At 50.4% G+C, this 20230-nt stretch overlaps 1 protein-coding gene across 1 annotated transcript in view; it reads left to right on the forward strand.

Annotated features, from left to right (window-relative positions):
• The first annotated feature begins 2665 nt into the window (after positions 1-2665).
• LOC146428837 (TOX high mobility group box family member 2-like) overlaps positions 2666-20230 on the forward strand; it is an 84661-nt gene continuing 67096 nt past the window's right edge. The window contains exon 1 of the mRNA XM_085079676.1: positions 2666-2873. Within this exon, the coding sequence (XP_084935802.1) occupies positions 2772-2873 (102 nt within the window). The 5' untranslated portion in view covers positions 2666-2771. The remainder of the gene's footprint in view (positions 2874-20230) is intronic.

Below are 20230 nucleotides of genomic sequence, written 5' to 3' on the forward strand. Positions count from 1 at the left end.
CCAGCCCTGGGACCATTTACATGGTGCACTGTTGATCCTACATGGAGAAGTGCTAGAGGAGAGCAGCAGTTCAGACAAATCTGCAGCTCCTGTGAGAACCCCATTTGCTCAACAACAAAGTGCCACAGGGGCAAAACACATCGAAACACAGTGAGAAACAGGCTGGAGGAGGATTTAGAAGCAGGTTTAGGAGCAGGTTGGAGTCTTCCTGGGCACATGGAGAGGCTGGGCAGGGGCAGGAGCTGCTGGTGCATGGGCAGAGAACTGTGGGTGGAGGCTGGAGGCACCTGTGGCTCCCCAGGCCCTGGCCAGGGGTGATGTTCAGCTCCTCTGGGTTGTCTTCTTCTTGACAATCTGAGGAGAAGCACTGGAGACACGAGGTGAGCTGTGAGAACATTCCATTGATGAGGAGCATTCCCTCTGCCAGCTTCCCTTGGCGCATATGTATATATATATATATATATATATATATATATATTTATATATATATAAAAGCATTCTGGCTATTAATAGCAATATCACTTTGTGACGCCGGGTGTTTCAGATCACTCTCTGTTCGAGGTCTGACGGAGGCAGATGAACGTGCAAAGTTTGACAGGGCTGAGCATTGTCAATCAGAGTAAAAGGGGTTTCATTGGGAAAAAAAAGCTTTGAAATGGTCTGAAAGGGACTGCTGGGGTGTCTGGGGCACGGCAAATAAATTGGGTTGTACCTGCTGGGGAGATGCTGCACGTTTGGTGACGAAATGTGTTCATTTTTGTAGGAAACAACAGAATTAAATCCTGGTTTTAGTGGGAAAGTCAATTCTGCCTTAACTGCAAAGCTGCTAGCAATGACTCCACAATATAAGAAATATAATAATTATGATAATTAATAAAGATAATAATACAGTCAAACCCTACTAATGACTCAGAGGCTGCTTACTAATTACTGAATTTTGTGTATAAACAAGCCAGAATAATGCATCATAAAATACACTTTGTTCCATTATTTTGACATCTCTCGTTTAGTTTTAATTATTTATACTTCGTAATATACCAGTCACTCTACTTGGGAAGGTTTTACAAAAATAATGAAGCTCTAATAATGTGACATGTCAGTTCAGTATTTGCTGAAACAGGGAGAGAGGAAAACCAGTCCTTTCGGGGGGGGTGTAAATCAGGAAAGGCACAGAGCGGTGGAGCTCAGATACTAAAAGTTTTAATGCAAAATATTAGACATCTCTATTATGCCTTTGACTGGGAGCCCTCGGAGCAGCTTCCCTGGTGGAGAACTCCTGAAACCAACCTGCTTCACTGCTAAATGCAGAAGGATCAATGCTGATTCTCCAGAAAAATCACACCGTTTGGAAAATAATAATAAATGTGAAGAAGATTTTGTGCCCAAGTCAATTTTTATCCTTAAATCAATTTTTTCCACCTTCACGAGGGCTGAAAGCTTGTTTTTAATTTAAATGAGAGCTACGAATTTTACATAATCACTTGATTCCTGGAGCTGGCATTCCCTCGAAACCACAGCCCGCCTTCCTCCTCCCTGAATTTGGCAGGAATTGGCTCTGCTCTTGCAATGAAAGACGCTGGAGGAAGAACTCAGCATTTATTTAGCTCAGTTTTCCAGCTCCAGAGAGTCCTGAAGGGTGCATGTTGGAAATGAGCCTTCGGAGTCATGAGGGTTTTTTCTTAAAAAAAAAAAAAAAAAAAAGGCAATTTCTCTTGGAGATTTGCCAGCAAACTGACTCTACCAGCCCTGTCCCAGCGCTCTGCCAGCATATGGATCGGTTGTTGCAACTTTCAAGCGTTTCCCTCTATCTGGGGATGGGATAACGTGCCGCAAAAACACTCTGTATATAATATTCTCTCCCACCGGGCCGATTTTCCAGAGGGATCTGTTGTGAGCCGCTGGCAGGGAGCGGGAGAGCGTGGAGCCTGCGGCAGGGGGCAGGAAGGGGGAATCCTGCACGGCCAGCCTGCTCACCTCCGAGCATCCTCCCTCCCCACAGGCACATTTGGGTTTTCCATGCTGCTGTGCCCTCAAAGTCCCGTGCGAGTCGGAGGGGGATGGCAGGGAGGGTGGCCATGGATGGAGCTGCCTTCCCGCAGCGGGATCTGTAAACACAGCGAGGTGCGGAGAGCCAGGGAGGGGGAGAATGGGGCTCTGTGTGCCCTGGGGAGCAGCAAGCCAACGCCAGGTGCAGGGCTTGAGCCCGGCTGTTCTCTCCAGGCTGGGAGAGAGGGGAGGCGCAGGCCTTCCAGAGATAGGGTTTACTTAGGGGCTCTACATGGGGGACCTCTTTGAGGTACCTACTGGGGTCCTACTTGGGGTGGATCAGCGCGATGGAGAGCATCCCTCACCGGCGGGCGGGCACCAGGTGCAGAGGGAAAGAAGCCGCTGGGCACCGTCCCGTGTCGGGAGAGGGCACACCGGGCACGGTGCGGGCCGTGGGGCACGGAAGATGCGACAGGCTCCCCACCAGGCAGCGGGACCCGCCGGGGATGGGGGCCGGGGAGCGCTCGGGGCTGCTCCGAGGGGCTCCGGCGGCGCTGCCCGCGGTGCCCGAGCCCCCGGCGGGAGGAGCCGCCCGGCCCCGCCGCGAACAATAGCGGCCCCGGCGCGGGGCGGTGCGGAGCGGGGCGGGCCGGGGGCCACCGCCCGCCCCCCCGCGCCGCCGCCCGCCCTCTCCCCGCCCTCTCCCCGCGCCAGAGGCACCGCCGCCGCCGCAGCCGGGTCCATGCCCGCTGGAGCCCCCGCCTGCCGCCGCCCGCAGCCCCGGCATGGACGTTCGGTTCTACCCCTCCGCCCCCCCCGCCGTGGGCTCGCTGCCCGGCGCGGACCCCACTTGCCTCGGGCCGCTGGATTATTATCACTGCAACAAGGTACGGGGGCGCGGGGGTTCTCGGGCGGGTGCGCTCGGCGCGTCTGTCCCGCGCGGCTCCGCGGGCGGCGGGCAGGGAAAGTGCCGGCGGCGCCCGGCCGCTGCGGGAGGGAATTTTGAAAGTGCTCTGGAAGCGGAGCGGGGGGAGCCGTCGGGTGCCCCGCAGCGGGCGGGGGGAGCCCGAGGCGGGCGCTGCTCGGCGGGGCGAGCGCGGTGTGGTGTGTCCGTGCCGAGCTGCTTTCACCTGCTCGGCCCGGGCCGGTGCGCGGGGCGGGCGGGCTGTTGCCGCGGTTGTTGTCGGGCACTTTTTCTTGTTGTTCTTCGCCGTGCCGTTGTTTTGCACCTTCTTCCCGAGCTGCGGAGCTGCCAGGCCGGGTGGCGGCTCCTCCCGAGCGGGTCCGGCGCCGTCCCTCGCCTCCGTCCCCACCTGCCTGCGCACCCCGGCGCTGCGCTCCCGCGGAGGGGTGCCGAGCTCCGGGCTGGGGGTGTCCGTGTGCCCCCAGACCCCCAGCGCTCAGGGGAGACCTCCCTCACCCACATTGTCCCCGCTCGCTGCAGCTGCGGGGCGAAGCACCCTGCTCCTGTAACGGGAGAGGGATGCGCAGGGGATATTTGAGAGCGCGGAGTGCTGTAGGAAATTTCCTTCATCCTAGAGGAGGCGAAGCGAAGGGGAAGGATGCTACTTCAGGGCTAAGGAGTTCTCTGCGAGTATCGCTGTGGGTAAACAGCGCTGATGTTTCAGCTACGAAGCCGTGGGGTACAGATCCCTTTGGAGGGAGTGGGATCATCCCAGACGTAATCCTGGCTGCCTTCCGGGCCAAATTCGGGTAATTGCTTTGAAAAACAAGTTAATAAAGGGAGAAAATGCTCTCCTGCTTCGGTACAGCAGCTCAGGATGCTCTCGGCTCACCTCACTGTTGTGATACTTTGTGATCAAACTCTTAAGACACGAGAGGAGGGAACGTGTGAGGTTTCCCAGACGCGGCAAATTAATCTTTATGTATCAAGACATGTATTTAACTGTTCTCTGTCATTTGGGTTATCTATCTTTTTTAAAGTTGTTGCAAACCTAATAGTTCTCGTTTATTCTGAGATGCCGGATTACACTGAAAGGAAACAACTTTCGTTGTTTTCGCCTGTGTCTGCGTGCTGCGGGCTTCAAAGCGTTTTATTATCATTGCCGTTGCTCTTAAAACGCTAAATACGCTCTTAAAACACTACCGACAGCTGGGTCACCTGGGAGCAGGACATTTGTCCTGCCGAAACATCAGCCCACAGTGCGTGCAAGCAGAAATCTGGGATCACGTCAGCGTGTGCCACTGGCAACTGCGGCTGCCCCCAAATCCTGACAGCTTCGGGAACTCGGTTTTACCAAGAAGTTGTCGGATGCCAGCACGACTGACTTCGCCTTCCAGCGTTTGGTGCGGGACTGGGGCCGTGCTGGCCGTGTCTCGGGGGGCTGCGCGGTCCCCTGTCCCCCCGGCAGTGCCCGCCCGAGCCCTGGGGCGCGGGGCCCCTCGTCGGCAGCTCATCCGTGGCCTGAATCCCTGAGATTAGTCCCGGATTAGGCGCTCGCAATTGATCCGCGGGTCCTCGCTGCCGGCAGGCTGCGGGAAATCGCCTCCTGTGGGTGCGCAGCGAGCTGAGCCCCGGCGGCGAGCGGAGCGATGGTGCCCGTGCTGGCCGGGGTGATGGGACACCCGAGAGGAGCACCCCAGGTACTGACCACTGCCACCAGATGCTGCTGTTGTCACTGCTACGGAGGAGCTGAAAGCAGCGGCAGAAGAAAGGAAGTGACTTACCCTTTGCTGATATTCAGGGCGCTTCCCCCCCTTCTTTTCTTTTCTGAGTTATCAAGTGACATTTGCTGGTGCACAGCCGTGCACGTTTGTCTGTGGCATGAGGCCGCTGCAATGAAGCCAGGGATGCAATGGGCTGACTCTGTTTCCCTGGCAGACTGCAGGTATAATGGTTGTAACTTCAGCATCAAACCGTGGCCCGGAGCGGAGCGAGCAGAGGTGTCTCATGCTGCTTTTCCTTCGGATAACTCCGGCAGGTGTGGGGTGGGAGCCAGCCGAGGATCACCAGCAGTTCTCGTGTGCCTGCCATGGAGAGCACTGCCTGAGCACTTCTGGAACCACATGGGATTCTCTGAAACTCCAGAACCTCACACCCATCTCAGCCCCATTGCTCCTGCCGGGTGCTGGCGGCACAGCTCAGGGCTGGGCTGAGACAGTGTTTGCCTCAAAGCGTTTCCACTTAAAAAAGCTACAGAGGAGGATAGGGTGGACTGGAAAAATCAGAATTCTCCCACTATCGTGTGCAGATATCCCGGATAAAATCCATCTCTAGGAAGGACCTGGGCAAGGAACACTTACAGCTCTTTGCCGTCCTCTTGCTTTGCCGAGTTTATGGAGCTCTAAAGCCCTTTGATTTAAAAGGCTTGTTTTGTACAGGGTTTTTTTTTTTGTTTTGTTTTGTTTTTCCCCTTTGTTTATTTCTTTCTTTCAGGGGAGGCAGCAAAGCTGGGCTGTGCAGTGTCACTGTGCATAAATAACTCGCTGGGAGCACGGCGCAGCTCTGCCATTGCCGTGAGCTGCCTTAGCCCAAAGCAGCCTGAAATGTTAATGGAATTGTTTTGTGCACTTACTGGACATGATATTGTTACCGGGAGGTCTCCACTCTCGCCTGCATGCTGCAGTCAGCCGCAATTGCTCTTTGCAGCTACGCAGGGGCCTAGTGCATAGCAGCATTTCCATTTCTGAAAGGACAAGGCACGTTTCAAGGGACAATGAAATGGGAGTGTGTGTTCAGCCGAGGCCTCCCCAGAAGGCAGGCATTTGTACCCTTTCTTTCACTGCTTCCACAGTGTCCCTGTTTCCCCTGGAAAGGCTTCCCGCTGGGAGGGATGGAGAAGGTAGTGAGGGGCTGGACACCCACAAGTGGATAGTGAGAGCCCTCCTGGCACATCAGACAGGGTGAGACGAGCCCTCCCTGCTGCTGGCTGTGCTTGGTAAGGAGTTCTCTTCATCAGGAATATTGGTGGCATTGAGGCAGGGGAAAAGAGCTCCCCAGGTAAAGCAGTCCCTGTCACCGGTGATGCTGCACAGGGCAGCCTGCCATGGCAGCTGGGACACTGACCCCAAACTTCCCAGTGCCCAGGGAGCTGCTGCTTGCAGCCTGCTGCTCCTCGGCAGGATTTTTAGGGCTGCAGAGTGCTCAGCCCAAGGTGTGGGGCTGATAAGAAGCCACCTGAAAGGACACGCTGCAAGGAGCATTTCCCACACCAGAGTGCCAACTCCCCACCTCCATCCTGTGGGCTGGATCCAGGAGCTGCTCCATCCCTGGGACTGCACTGCAGAAACACCTCTGGTGTCTACACAGTGGCCACGAGGGACTGGGGAGGTTCAGCTGAAAGTGGTGCCATCTCTGCGAGGAACCCCTGTCCAAACTGGGACACCGTCCCTGTCATCAGTCACCTGAGCCCTGCTGAAGGAAAAACCTACCTCTGTTTTGGATTCCTCCTATAAATTTGAGTCAAAACCTGCTTCTTCTGTCCCCTCTGGCCTTTTTCTTGGAGCACTGGTACCTGCTGCTGACCCTTTCCTGCTCCTTTGCCGGGAAAGCTTTCACAGGGTTTTGAGCTGCTTGTGCATGGTGCTGGTGTTTGCAGTGAGAGCAGCGTGTTCCTGCACCACCTAGGGGGGTTGTTAGTCCCTGCTGGGGCATTTTCTCATCCCTCCAATTGCTTGGAGAAAATGTGGGGATTTTGCCCACTTGAGCTCTAGGGGAAATTCTGCAGCTGTATAAGTAAACCACAGGAAAAACTGTGCATTTTACTAACACCGAGGCTCGTTCTGCTCTTAGCAGAGCTTTAGTGACAAGATCTGGTGTGCTGGCTGCTGCACCAGCACGGAAGGATTTTTCCTATATCCTAAATTGTGTATGGGGGTCCACGAAGTTCAGGAGGGAGTTTTTCCTTCTCAGCCCAGGCAAAATTGCCTTGGCAAGGGAGGCCTGTGACAGGAAACCTGCCCAATTCTGTGCTTTCTCACAGGGTGTGCAGGGATGCTGTGATGCAGGAGGAGTGATCCTGCTCCCTGCTCCCCAGGGGCATCTTTGGGGAGTGAATTATCATCTCTCTATTCTTCCTGCAGAACTAAATTGCAATAGAAATTCTTTCTGGTTGCTGTTGGTGTTACAACGATCAGACCAGGTTAGCATGATGCCCAATTCCCAGCCACTGGAATTGATGGGGATCAATGGGGAGGAGGAGGAGAAGGACCCAGCCTGGGAACACCAAATCCACACTGCTGTGACCCTGGGAGCGCCTGTGCTCCTTGGGAACACCCTGTGATTAACCCTGCAGCATTTCTGTAGGATTCATCAGCACCATCAGACCTTTTCCCGAATTTTCCTAGTGGGATCCTGCAGCTTTGCCTCTCCAAACACACCCTCTGTCTTGCCTTTTAGGCTGATAAATTGACAGGAACTATTTTGCCAATACACCATCATAAATTATGGATAATTAAAATCTCCTAGTCATGTGGTGTGTATTAATCTCCAACCAATGCTCTTTTCTTCTTTTAAGAACCCTTCAGAAATGGGATCTGAGCTGGAACGAGCCTGAGTCGATGTAGCAAATGCATTTCTGTGAAATGTTCTGTTTTGACTTTTACAATAAATTGTACACTGCAGTGATAAACATGGTCCCTTTTTCCTTGTTCCAGAACTGCTTTGCCATTCTGGAAGATAAAATATATTCTTCCCCTTCCTACTTTCGAAGCCAACTCTGTTTTGAAGTAGCATAAATCTTTCTTTGGAGATGGAGGATTTTGGATGGAGAACAAAGTCCAGCAGATTTTTAATTTGAGGCCCATTTCATTCTCATTTGGCAGGCAGCTCCTGTTGATTTGCAAATGCAGGTTTTTTTTTTAAAATTTATTTCTTTTCTTTTAGGCCCTGAATATGGGCAAGGGCTTCCTCTGAAAAGTGGTTGAGCTACTCAGTGGGACAATCCTACATTCTCTGGAGTGGTCTTTGATGGGTTGCACAGCAAAAACTGTATGAAGCTCCACTTTTTTTTTGCCTTGGGCTTTAAGTCAGGGATTGGGAGCTAAATAATAAATGTCCATCCATTCAAGGAAATTGTTGTTCTCTCTGCGTGCACAGAGGGAAGGCTTTAATCTGGTTGTTTTGGGAACAATGGGAGATGTTTTGAAGGCCAGGCTGACTTGTGTATAACAACATGTTTGTTTGGTCTGCTTCTGAATAACCTTGTCAAGGGCCTGATCCATGCAAGTCCTTGTAGCAGAGGAGGCAGCGAGAGACAAAAAAATCGGGATCAAAACGGTACAAGTTTCTCTGATTTATTTATGGGTCTTTGAATCAATGATAAACACTGTCTCCTGAATCAGTGGTCCAAAGCCTGAGGGTGTTACACCATCATAACCGCGGGGTAAATCCATGAACAGCTCTGGACTTGGACCTCACAGCCTGCAGCAGGCACCAGGATCAGTCTGTGCATCCATAATAGAGAAAATGTTCTGTAAATAAATTGTATTTTGCCTGTAACAGACCAGAGCATCCTATAGCTTGGAGAGTGCCTGACTGATCCTCATGCCAGGGCAGTGGGAAAGCACCTGGACCCTTGCAAAGCTCTTTGGCTTTTCTCTGTTGTTAGGATGAGCACTGCCAGCTCCTTCCCTGGGGGTTGTTGTCACCATCATGATATTTCTGCAGCATTTGCAGAAAAATCTCTATTTTCACTCTGCCTTCCCTTTGCATCCCTTTCCTGCTGGATACAAGGAGAGGGAGGTGAGGATGCTCCACCACCATGGACTGGCCCCACTGGGAGGGGGGAGGTGTCATCCCCTCGAGGTGCAATTTTTCCCTATTACCTTTGTACTCCTCTGGTTTTTCTACAAAACGAGCTCTAAATGCTTTTACCATAAGTTGGGTTATATCTTGCAGTATAAATGAAGCATATAATTGTGTTTTCCTAACAGCTCTGCATTAAAAAGAAGTTATTGTGTTGCTAACGTGTTTTTCCTGACAATTTTCCATCCGGTGAGTGTGAGGCTTCTGTCTGAACTGTCGTGTAGCAGCACCTCTGCCTCCTCTTGAGATCTTATTCAGTATTCCTCGAGTCAGGCTGAAGTGTTAGTGTGATTAGAGCTTTCATACTATTAATTCCTAATTGGAGGCTTGAGCTTTAATGTTCCACCTTTGTGATTTTACACTCGTTTTAATATAATTAAATAATGCATAATGTATGTTCTGTAGTATTACACATACATTATATATGACATATACTATGTTATATGGTGTATAGAAATGATCTATTATATCATATAATGTATTATAAATTATATATAATATAGAATTGTAGTGTATATTTGGGGATCCATAGCTCATCTTCAGCAGGGAGAACTCTCCCAGCAAAACTTACTGGAACAAGCACTGATCAAACCACTCTTAAAAAAAATAACAAGTGATAAAAACCAGCATTGCCTTGCCTGATTTTGCACCTATACGGCCAGATTTAAACATATTAATTATCTGCCTCCCCCCACACCTTTTCCTATTGTTTCCCTCCGGAGGTTTTGTTCTGACAGATGCCATTTCTTCTCTGAAAAATGGCCCTGACTGCCGCCGTGCTGCAGGCGAAATCCTCGTGTTGCGCCACAGAATCTCTCTCCGCCGCCGTCATCTTTTGCATGGATTGCTTGACCTCTGCAGATATAATTAAATCTCCTCCTGACGACTGTGAGATTGCAGCTCGGCTCGGTGGCGAAGGGAGCCGGGAGGGAAGTGTTAAAGGAGGGCTCTGGGCCAGGAATTGTTCTGATGGAGAGATGGATGGAGCGCTGGTTTGTGTTGGTCGCTGCACGTGGCTTTGGAGGAACCTGATCTGCAGGAATCAGGCCAGCCTTGCTCCAAGGCAGCTTCCTGACCTCTAACTCCAGCCTGGACTTGGACACAGGAGCTGGAGTGCATCAGTGTTTAAAGTGTAGCTGGTTTAATTTTTTCTGTTGGTTTGAGGATGCAGCCCATTGCTCTCATGCTGCCTTTTTTTCCTGTGTTTCTAAGGATCTCATGACTTAGCTGGAGCCAGAAGAGGGGGGTGACAGTGGGGGACCTGTGGGGTGGTTGGCACAACTTGCTGCAGTTCAGCCCTGAGCCTCTTCACCCCATTCCCAATGAGCATCTTCCCAAGGCAGCAGAGACCCCCAGCCTGGAGGAGAAGGTCTGGGACAGCCCTGTGGTGCTCAGGGGAGCTGGAGGATGAGCCTGGCATGTGCCACCCTGCCCTCTGGTGACACAGTGCCACCATCCTCACTGTCACCAGAGGGGCACAGTGACATCCTCACTGTCACCAGGCTGTGTTTTCCCCAGGACCCCACGGATCCTGTTCCACCCTGGTGGCGGCAGAGAGCACTTTTTTATCGGATTAGCTGGATCACATTAGCAGGTTTCTCTTCCCACAAAACCTCCCGATGAGTCAGAGTTTCCATCCCCGTCAGGGAGGCTCCATCCCAATTTTTCCCGGCTGTCTGCCTGTGCACAATGCTTCTCCTCTCCTCTTTAGAAAAAACAGTCCTCTTCATCTTCCTCTCCATCTCTGTTCCTGCCAGTGGCCCAGGTTAGGAGGTAAGAATTGTGTCATGGTTCTGCCTTATATCCTCTCCATGGACTGGCAGGTCTCCCTTTCCAGAAGCAGCAGCTCAGTTCAGGGCTCCCCAGACATTTTGGGGGTTATTTTAGGAATAATTTGAGCCACCCCAAGCACTGAGCATCCATTGCAGGGCCATGGAGAAGAGCCCAGGGCATCTGAAAGACTTCTCTCTTCCAAAGATGTGAATCTCCACATTCATACCCATGGAAGAGTTTCACCTTTCCAGCCAGGCTTACCCAGATCCATTCCCTATTTCTTATTTTTCACGGGTGTTTCTTTGAACAGAGGGGTTTTATACACTGAGCCATCTCAGAACATTGTGCCTGCAATGGAAGAATGATGTATTTTTAGGGAATTAGATCTCTTGTGCCTACTGTCAGAAGAGGGGGCATTGTGCCCTGGAGTCCTCAACAAAAAGAAAAGAAACTTTTGACAACATGGAAATAAAATGTATGAAAACTTTAGTGAATTCTAACTGAATTATCTTGGTTTGTTCTCAGCTTATGCAATGGCCAAAAAAAGCATTAGGATATTATGTGAGGAAGAAAAAGCAGAAATCCTGGGAGAGGGGAAACATAAAGCACAGCAACTGGGGCTTGTAGCCCTGGAAAATATTCCCCCCCAACAGGATCCTGCTCTGTTTGTCCATGTTCAGCCCAGGGAGGCAACTTTTCCCCTGCTGCATTATCTTGTCTCTAAATAGCATTCAAAGGAGAAGAAGAATGTGCTGTTAAAAATATCAAACTTTTGGGAATGGCTGGCAGACTGTAGCACTGATAAGCATTGTTGATTGAAGATCAAACAGCCCTTGAAGAAAAACCTTCCAGCGTGGGTCCAGCCCTGCAGCCAGACAGTGAGGTCAGCCTTCAATCCAGGGATATTTAGGGACCAACACTGGAATTATGGTCTGGGCTCCTCCATCCCAGAAGGATGTTGGCGACACGGTGGTTTCACCTTGATAAATCTGTTAAAGCTGAGAACAGCATTTATTACGTGCCAAGAGTTTGCATTAGTAGGTGGTAGTTTTATATATATCTATTTTTCCTACTTAAGATAAAGAGAAAAGGCTGCAGGTCAGAATGTGAACTGAAGACTGCTGGCATTTGTTTTTTAATTAATTGACAACCTGCATTTCTGTGTCAAGGTGGCAAATTAATAGGGGGTGGCCATCTGTTTGCAAAGCAGATAGTTCTGGCTGTGCCAAACATGTGGAGTATTTAACCATTCGATTTAAATCGGACCAGAGTGTCGCTGTTGAGCAGCTAGCAGAGTAATGAATGCATCAGTTCTCAGTGGCAAGAAGGAATGACCTTTATTGTTTTGATTTCATCACATATATAGAGTTCTCAAAAGTCACCCAGATTGGTCAGTCAGAAGCCTTCCCCCAGGCCTGATTGGCCAGGCCTGCACTGCCCAAGTTCTGGGACACTGTTCCAACAACATCCAAACTTTATCTTTATTTACAAAAACACAAGAAAACTTCTCATGGGAAAAACCTGTGCTAGCCACACCAGAGTGGTGGGATTTTGAACACTGTATTAAGCTGGTTTTTCAGTTTTAGAGTTGGGCTTTGAAAAGATGAAAAATACTGAAATGGTCTTTTTAGCTTCATAAAGTTGCTGCCCTTTAAGTGAGTTGGTTGGCATATTTGGCCTTCTTTTTGGGAGAGGCCAAATCTTGGTGGGAATAACAATATGGAGCTTCAGTCACCTGTGGAAGTGCTGTACCAAGTTTGCGTGAGAGCACCAAAGAAACAAATGGTAAAAATCATAAAGTAGCTCGGGCTGGAAAGGACCTCTGGAAGTGCATTTAAACTAATTTCAATAGCACCTTCTGGGATTGAGATGGCAGGAAAGAAAAATATCAATAGATTTTCTGCTCTAATACAGTGAGAGTCTCGGTGGTGGCTGCAATCAAATGCTAAATAGAAAGTTTGCAATAAAAAGGGCTTTAGTTAGAATTAATAAAATGTGAAATGCCTCGTTCCTTGGAAAACATGTGGTATTGACTGAGATTTAGAAATACGTCCTGGGAGCAGGGATCTGGATTGCAGGCTCCAGAGCTGGCTCTGGCTTCCTTTCCCTGCATGCATTACTATCATTTATTTATTTATATATTTATTTATTCTATTTTTTAAATTTTATTTTGTGCCTGGAAAGGTCATAAATGTGCACGTTTGAGTGGAAATTAATGAAGAACTGGAAACAAGGGGAGCCTCACACAAAATTCTCATCCTCTTTTCCCACTCCTGCACCTCCCTGTGCTGTGCATGGCAGGGTGATGATCTTTAAGGTCCCTTTCCACCCAAACTGGGTTCTAAAATAGGATCCTTGTGTTGCAGGCAAATCCAATTTTTTCATGGGAACTTTTCGGATTGAGTTTGATTTTAAGTCCTGTGAACACAGTTGTCCTCCACAAACAGCACGTGAAGCCACAGATACAGTTCCCATTTTCAGGAAAGCTCCTGAAGGCTTGAATTCCCTGGAAAATGTAGATTTCAACATCCTCTTCTTTTGAGGAATTGTCTAACAATGTTCTTAAGCTCAACTGGAGCTTCTCATTGGCTGCCAGAGCTGGAAATCTTGTCTAGCTGGGAGGCAGGAAGAGCCTGCTGCTGGATCTGGGGCTTTAGCTTGTGTCACTGTCACCGTGCCATCAGCGTGGGGACAGTGCCAGCTTGGAAGGGATGCTCTGCTTGGCACTGAAAGGTCTCGAGCACAGGCTGCCTCACTGCTCAGCACAGGCAGGATCCAGAGGCTCCTGGAGAGCTGCTGGGGCTCTTCCCATCACTGGGACACTGGGCTGGAGTGCCGAGGGACCAGATGGCCTCAGGAGCTGTGAAATAGGGCTGGTGGCTGCTGTCCTGCTCCCTGGGTGTGGGCATGAGCTCCCAAAAATGTGGAGATGTGGTGCTTGGGGACATGGTTTAGCGCTGGCCTGGGCAGTGCTGAGTTGATGATCTTGGAGGTCTTTTCCCACCTTTGTGATTCTCTGGTGGCAGTGTGGGACATGCAGCAGGACAGGGGCCAGCTGGGCCACTTGAAAGTGGTGGCTTCATCCCTTTGGCCATTGTGGAGCCGCTAATGAGGCCAGTGAGGCCATCCTGCCTTCTTTGGGGCTTTTTCTGGGTTGGGTTTGGGATCCTTGGGGCTGTCCTGTGCTGGGTCAGGCGTTGCACTTTGATGATCCTCATGGGTCATTTCCAACTCAGAATATTGTGTGATAAATGTAACCTGCTAGAGTGAAACCTCAGCAACAGCAGGCTGAGCTGAGTTCAAAATGAAGAAGTTTGTGTTGCTGAAGGTTTGTGAGCGTGGTGCTTTGCTGGGTGACAGAACCTGGCTCTGCAGGGCTGGCTGGCCGGTGAGCTCCATGCCAGGAAGGAATAGGATGGATGAATTTTTCAGCTTTGATGATTTTGGTAAAACCAAAGCCACGTGCCTCAGAATGCTTCAGGAACTCGCTCCACAAATTAATCGACCACAGTGCCCAGGGAATTCAGAGGTGGAGTTGATTCTTTGATGTCTGAAGTCACAATTTTTTGCAACCCACCAGGGATGTCTGACCAATGTCTGATCAGGGTCCTGTTCAGGCTCTGCTGAGCCCCACAATTAGTGAGGATTGCTCATCCCTGCCAGCCCTGGAGCCCCGCGGGGCTCAGCTTTCCCTCGGTCCTGTGTGAGTGTGGCTGGAGCGCTTTGGTGAAGCGCAAAGCTCAGTCCGACAGGGGTGGGAAGGAGGTGACAACGGGAAGTTTAATTCCCTGCTCATCTCAGCCACGATCTAGGCTGGTTTGATTCAGCTTTGCCTTCCCTCTGCGGAGGCTTCCCCTCTCCCTCTCTGCTGTCCAAGTGTTGCTTCTGTTGCGTTTGTTATTTATTTTCTCCCTAGCCCGGGGGCTGCTGCGAGAGGTGTCTCTTTGCTCTGCCGGCTGTTCCTGATGCTTCCTTTCGCTCGCTAATACCGATTGTCTGTGCCAAAAGCGCTCGCTGGTGTGATGTAAACCTCGAATCTCACGCTATCGCTGCGATCCGGGGCTCCCGAAGGCGCCGCAGCCCCCGCGCCAGCTCCGCTGCCACCAGCACGCCGTGCCAGGGTCCCCTGGGTGCTGAGCCAACGCTGCGGTGGCACTGGCCACGACAACCCCGGCCATCTGAGCCAGCATCGCTGCTGTCACCGCCAGTTTCAGTGGGAGGCAGGGGAAACAGCCCGGGAGGCGCTCAGGCTGGGATTGGAGCTGTTTACAGAGCGGGAAGCTGTGATTTTGTAGCGGTGTTGGTGGGGCTGTGGGAGGGCTCTGCCACCCCTCGGTGCCTCTGCACCCCATCCCTGCCCTCATCCCACCTCGGACTGACAGTGCCTGAGCAGTCCCTGCGCTCCCTGATGGAATTGGAGCTCCTGGAGCATCTTCATGGAGATACCACGTTCCTCCAAGACACCTCTTCTCCTCAGCCAGCCAGTGTTCTAGCCGACCCAGGAGTTTACCTGGAAAGTGATATTGGCAAAATCCGAATGAATTTCCAAGCGCTGCTTCATGTTGTTTGGCAGCCAGAAGTATCTAAAAAAAAGAAAAAAAGAGAGATCCACCATTGCTGTGTGCCCAACCTCTTCCCCATCCACTCCACTGCTTTTGAGAGATTAAAAAGAGATTAAATCCTGCTGAGCTGGCAGGTGATGTTGATGAATGTTTGGAGGGGATTAGGGTAAATCCATTCCTCCTTCTGATTTAGCTCGATTTGAACTCATTGATAAAATTTGTCCAGGTTTTACCTCTGAAACCTCTTTGAGCCGGTGAAGGTGTAAGTGAAGGCAGAGCTTGTTTGTGGAGCAGAAAGGATAATAAATTAGCCTTTGTAAGGCTGATGAAGGCTTAAGATTGCTGTGCATCTACAACTATTGCAGTGTCCAGTTAATCCTGACTGCCACAGAATTAAAGGATGCCCAGGCTGGTTCCTTGGCTGGGGGAATGTAGCCTGATGCTCCTGCTGCAATGCAGCACAGCTGGGAGATGCTCTGCAGCAACCAGCCTGCCTGTGCAGGACACTGTTCCCATGTGGCACTCCAGTTTTCCACTAAAAAATGCCATTTCTCAGACTAGGGATGACGTGGAATGGGCACTGCTGTGAATTTGGGCTCAGGGGTTGCATCCAGGCTGTGTCCTGGCTGCTGTTTGGGTTCTGGGGTGGCACTGCAGTGGGACTGGAGGTTAAAGAGGATGTTCTGCCAGCTTCCAGCAGCTGTTGGACCTTCTGATCCTCCATGCATCCTACAGCATGGGAACAGGGATGGTGGGACTCCAGAGGGTGTTCCTATAAGGTGTCCCCATCCCCAAAACTTGTCCTCAGAGGAGCATGGGAACCTGCAGTGTTGCCATTTGGACTGAGAACCAGTGCTGGGACTGGCAGGGGCAGCATGTGCTGGATGTGGTGCTGGGGCTGCAGGAATGGATTCTGATCCCAAGGATATGTTAGGAACAAGGCTCAGTATCAGCACGGAGCAAATGTCCTGCTGGTGGCAGAAATAATCTTCACTTCTCTGTGTTGCTCATGGTCAAATGATGTCCTTGAGGAGCAAGAGGACCTGCTGGGAGGGCAGAGGTGCAGTGGTGGAGCCTCCACCCTGGAAGAGCTTTATAAACCAGGGCAGGGCACTGCTGCCAGGGCTCTGCACTGCCCGTGGCATCCATGGCAAGGCAGAGAGGGGAAAAAGCTCAGTGCAAAGCCACTTGGGTGGTTTTGGTGAAGAGATCCCACCTGCTGCCCTGCTTGGAGTCCTTCCCTTGGGACTGCTCTTGCAGAGGGCTGCAGCATGGCTTGGCCATCTCAGCATTTCATCCCACCTGTGCCCACCTCAGCTCTCAGTGTCCCTGAATGAAACAGGGTGACAGTGACAGCTTTGGGACAGCAGCTTTGCAGGGATCTCAGCAAAGCTGACATTTAGCAATCACCTGGATCCAGGTAAAGCTGCCCAGAGGCTGATGCTGAGGGTGAGCTGGAGTTCCTGGCTCTGTAAAGCAGGCCTCAATTCAGAGATGCTCTGAACAAGCAGTATTGTGGTGTGGAGGATGCCAGGATCAGGCTTGTTCCCTGGGCAGCAAATCTGCTTCTTCTGAGCTGCTTTGGATTTATCCAGCGATAGCAGCAAACACAGCACCCCACCCCCAGTCCTTATAGATGCTGGTGGGGTGGGTAGGAAGCCTGAAAATGTCACAGACAACTGGGAATACTTTCAAGAACATAACTGGGAACAATTTAGAAATCATTTGGAAAGAAAGAATAATTTTTTTTCAGTGTGTCATTGGAATATATGCTTTTCTAGAAAGTAGGAGGAAAGAGAGCTTGAAATTAAATATATTAATAAGCAGACCTTTCTTAACTCTCATTAACGGAGAGGATTTGGAGGGAAGTGTTTTCCAGTTTCTTTATCATCTTGCTGCACAAACTGGTGTTTGCCAAGCTGGTGTTCTTGTTTCCTTCAAGAAGAGCAAAAATGAAAGTTAAATTCCCTGTATATTGGAAAAGAATATTTGGTATCCATTTTTTGTGATGATGGTAGTTTGTTTAAAATAAAGTTACCTCTGTATTTGCTTAGTTTGACTCTAAACAGGAAAATAATGGCTTTTATAATGTCTCTATTAGAGGAATATTGTTTGAAAGCACTTTGGGCTTACATTAGTTGAGTGCAAAATGAATTCCTGCTCTGGAGCAAATAAACCCCAGTGGGGCTGGATTCTGGGAGCTGCCAGTGTGATGTGGGGATGTGCATCACACAGGTCTCTGGGGACCAGTTCTTGATGTAATTCTTCATGCCTCTCATCCTCCCTCCTCCCTTCACTCGCCTCAGTGATGCATCATCTCCCCCCAGCAAATTGGTTTCACATTTGCATGTGAACTGGGGGGCTTTGGGCAGCGTGAGGAGGGAGCCCAAGAAGCTTTTCAATGCTTTAAATCAAGCACACGACCAAATAGACTTTGCTGAAATATCTTTTATTTTCTCACCTGAACACCAACAAGCATTTGCAGGTTGGGGGTGTTTCTTGTTTTCCTCTTTTCCTAACTGCGATGGGAAGATGGGAAGCAGTGGGAAAGGGCTGGGTGTGTCAGGAATTGCACAAGCAGCTCTGGGGTGTGTGAGGTGCCCTGCATGAGCACCTGAGGCTCCTGTGCATGCAGAGCTGCAGATGCACACGTGGAGTGTGAGCTGAGGCTGCTGAAAACTCAGGGCAAGTTGTTTTTCCAGCAGGATCCAATGGTGTGGCTGCCCCTGGATCCCTGGAAGTGTTCCAGGAAAGGTTGGATGGGACTTGGAGCAATCTGGCATAGGGGAAGGTGTCCCTGCCCATGGCAGGGGGTGGAATGAGATGAGCTTTAAAGTCCTTTCCAACCCAAACTGTTCCATAATTCTATGTAACACACAGAATTCCAGGCAGTGGGAGAACAGCACCTGAGGGCTCTGCTGTCCCCATGCCCACTGCAGACCTGTGTAAATGCTCAATTTAGTCACATAGCAGCCTGGCAGGGGACACATGACACATGCAGTGCAGGCAGGACCACCTGCTTGCCTCTTTTCCTTTCACATAAAGTAATGAGGACGTTTTCTTAAAAAGCAGCTAAAAGCATTCAACAGAGAAGTCAAGATCTCTTTGTGCAAAGGTGTCAATGCTTTTATTTTAAACTAAATGTTGCAGTTAGTTGTCTACAAATTATAAAACCTGGGTGGGGATGACTTGGGTATCCTGCTGGAGGGATTAGTCCCCCAGTGTGAGCAGGAGGTGTTTCTGTGCAGGGCTGGGTGGGCTGTGCTGCTGGGGCAGGGCTGGAGCTCTGGAGCTCTGTTCCACAGCTTCCCCCAGCATTCAGCATTCTGCATTCCCGTGTTGGTTGTGGCAATGTCCCTTTTCTGTCCCAGAGTGAAACAGGGCTCATAGCTGCTGTGAAACCATGAAATTATGGGTGGTAAAATGCTGTACAAGCTCCAGGTCTTGTGTATTCAGTACTTAAAGAGCGCTGCTAAAGATGGGGACAAACCTTTTAGGCAGGGCCTATTGCTACAGAACAAGGGGTGATGTGTGGCTAGCACAGGTTTTTCCCATGAGAATTTTTCTTGTGTTTTATAAATAAAGATAACGTTTGGATGTTATTGGAACAGTGTCCTAGAACTTGGGCAGTGCAGGCCTGGCCAATCAGGCCTGGGGGAAGGCTTCTGACTGACCAATCTGGGTGACTTTTGAAAACTCTATATATGTGATGAAATCAAAACAATAAAGGTCATTCCTTCTTGCCACTGAGAACTGGTGCCTTCGTTACTCTGCTAGCTGCTCAACAGCGACAGTGATGGTTTTAAATAGAGGGTCAATTTAAACCGGATCAAAAGAAGGAATTTTTTTCTTTTTACAATGACAGTGATAAAACACTGGCACAGAGTGCCCAGAGAAGCTGTGGCTGCTCCATCCCTGGATGTGTTCAAGGCCAGGCTGGGGTTTGGAGCAACCTGGGATAGTGGAAGGTGTCCCTGCCCATGGCAGAGGGTGAAACTGGTTGGGCTTTAAGGTCCCTTGCAACCCAAACCCTTTTTTCTGGCAAGGATGTGTCCATAGGATGCAAACCTCCCTGGCTGCTTTGCAGGCAGATGTGCAGAGGTGGCTGTGGAGACTCCCAGCTGTGCATGAGCAGAGGATACAGATGAGCTCTGCTGGCTTCCTTTGTGGCTGCTGTGGGCACAAAGCTCTGTCTAAACTTGTTGGGTATTACTGCAATGACGTGTGGCCCAGCAGAGTTTTGGGGCTGCAGCTGAAAAAAGACCTGCTGGGCACTTAAGAAAGGATGGTTGCTAAAAGAAATAGCTAGGATGGGCAAAGGGTGGATATGTGGGTGTATAAGGGAGAGAGAAATCATACTGCTACCAGGGAATTTCTTTCCAGGGTTATTTCTTAGAAGAATCTCAGTGCTGTGAGTGTGTGTGGCACTGGTGCTCAGAGCAGAGCAGGGTCCTGCCCTGTGTGACACCAGACTGCTCCTCCCTGTCCTTCTGCCAGGGAAATCTGTGTTCCTGTAAGCCATGGGCTCAGTGAGATTGCAGCTGGGCTGTGGCCTCTGTCTGCTCCATGGGGAGTTTGCACTCAAGGCAATCCTTAGGTGATGTGAAGAAAGCACAGGTGTGATGCAAGTGAGAAAGTGTGGTTTAAGCTGAGCTTTGGTTGCAGAAGACCTCAGAAAGCATTGATGCCATCAGCATCCTACAGCTCTGTTCCACAGGGGCTGATGCTCACAGCAGGCTGCTGCATCAGCAGCACTGAGCTTGGAAGAGGCTCTGCAACAAATGGGATTGGTCAGACATCCCTGGTGGGTTGCAAAAAATTGTGACTTCAGACATCAAAGAATCAACTCCACCTCTGAATTCCCTGGGCACTGTGGTTGATTAATTTGTGGAGCGAGTTCCTGAAGCATTCTGAGGCACGTGGCTTTGGTTTTACCAAAATCATCAAAGCTGAAAAATTAATCCATCCTATTCCTTCCTCCCAGTGACCACACTATTGGCGAAATTCCCACATTCTTCCTTCCTCATTCTCTGAGTGTGAAGTGTCCCACCTTCTCCTGTGAAAGGCTGCAGGGAATTTGTGCTGTGGGAGCTCTGGACACTGCTCTGAGCCACGGTGGAATGCACCTCCAGCTCTCCAGGCT

The sequence above is a fragment of the Lichenostomus cassidix genome, chromosome 20, assembly GCF_008360975.1.
Source record: "Lichenostomus cassidix isolate B80296 chromosome 20, HeHo_3.0, whole genome shotgun sequence".
Lineage (NCBI taxonomy): Eukaryota > Metazoa > Chordata > Aves > Passeriformes > Meliphagidae > Lichenostomus > Lichenostomus cassidix.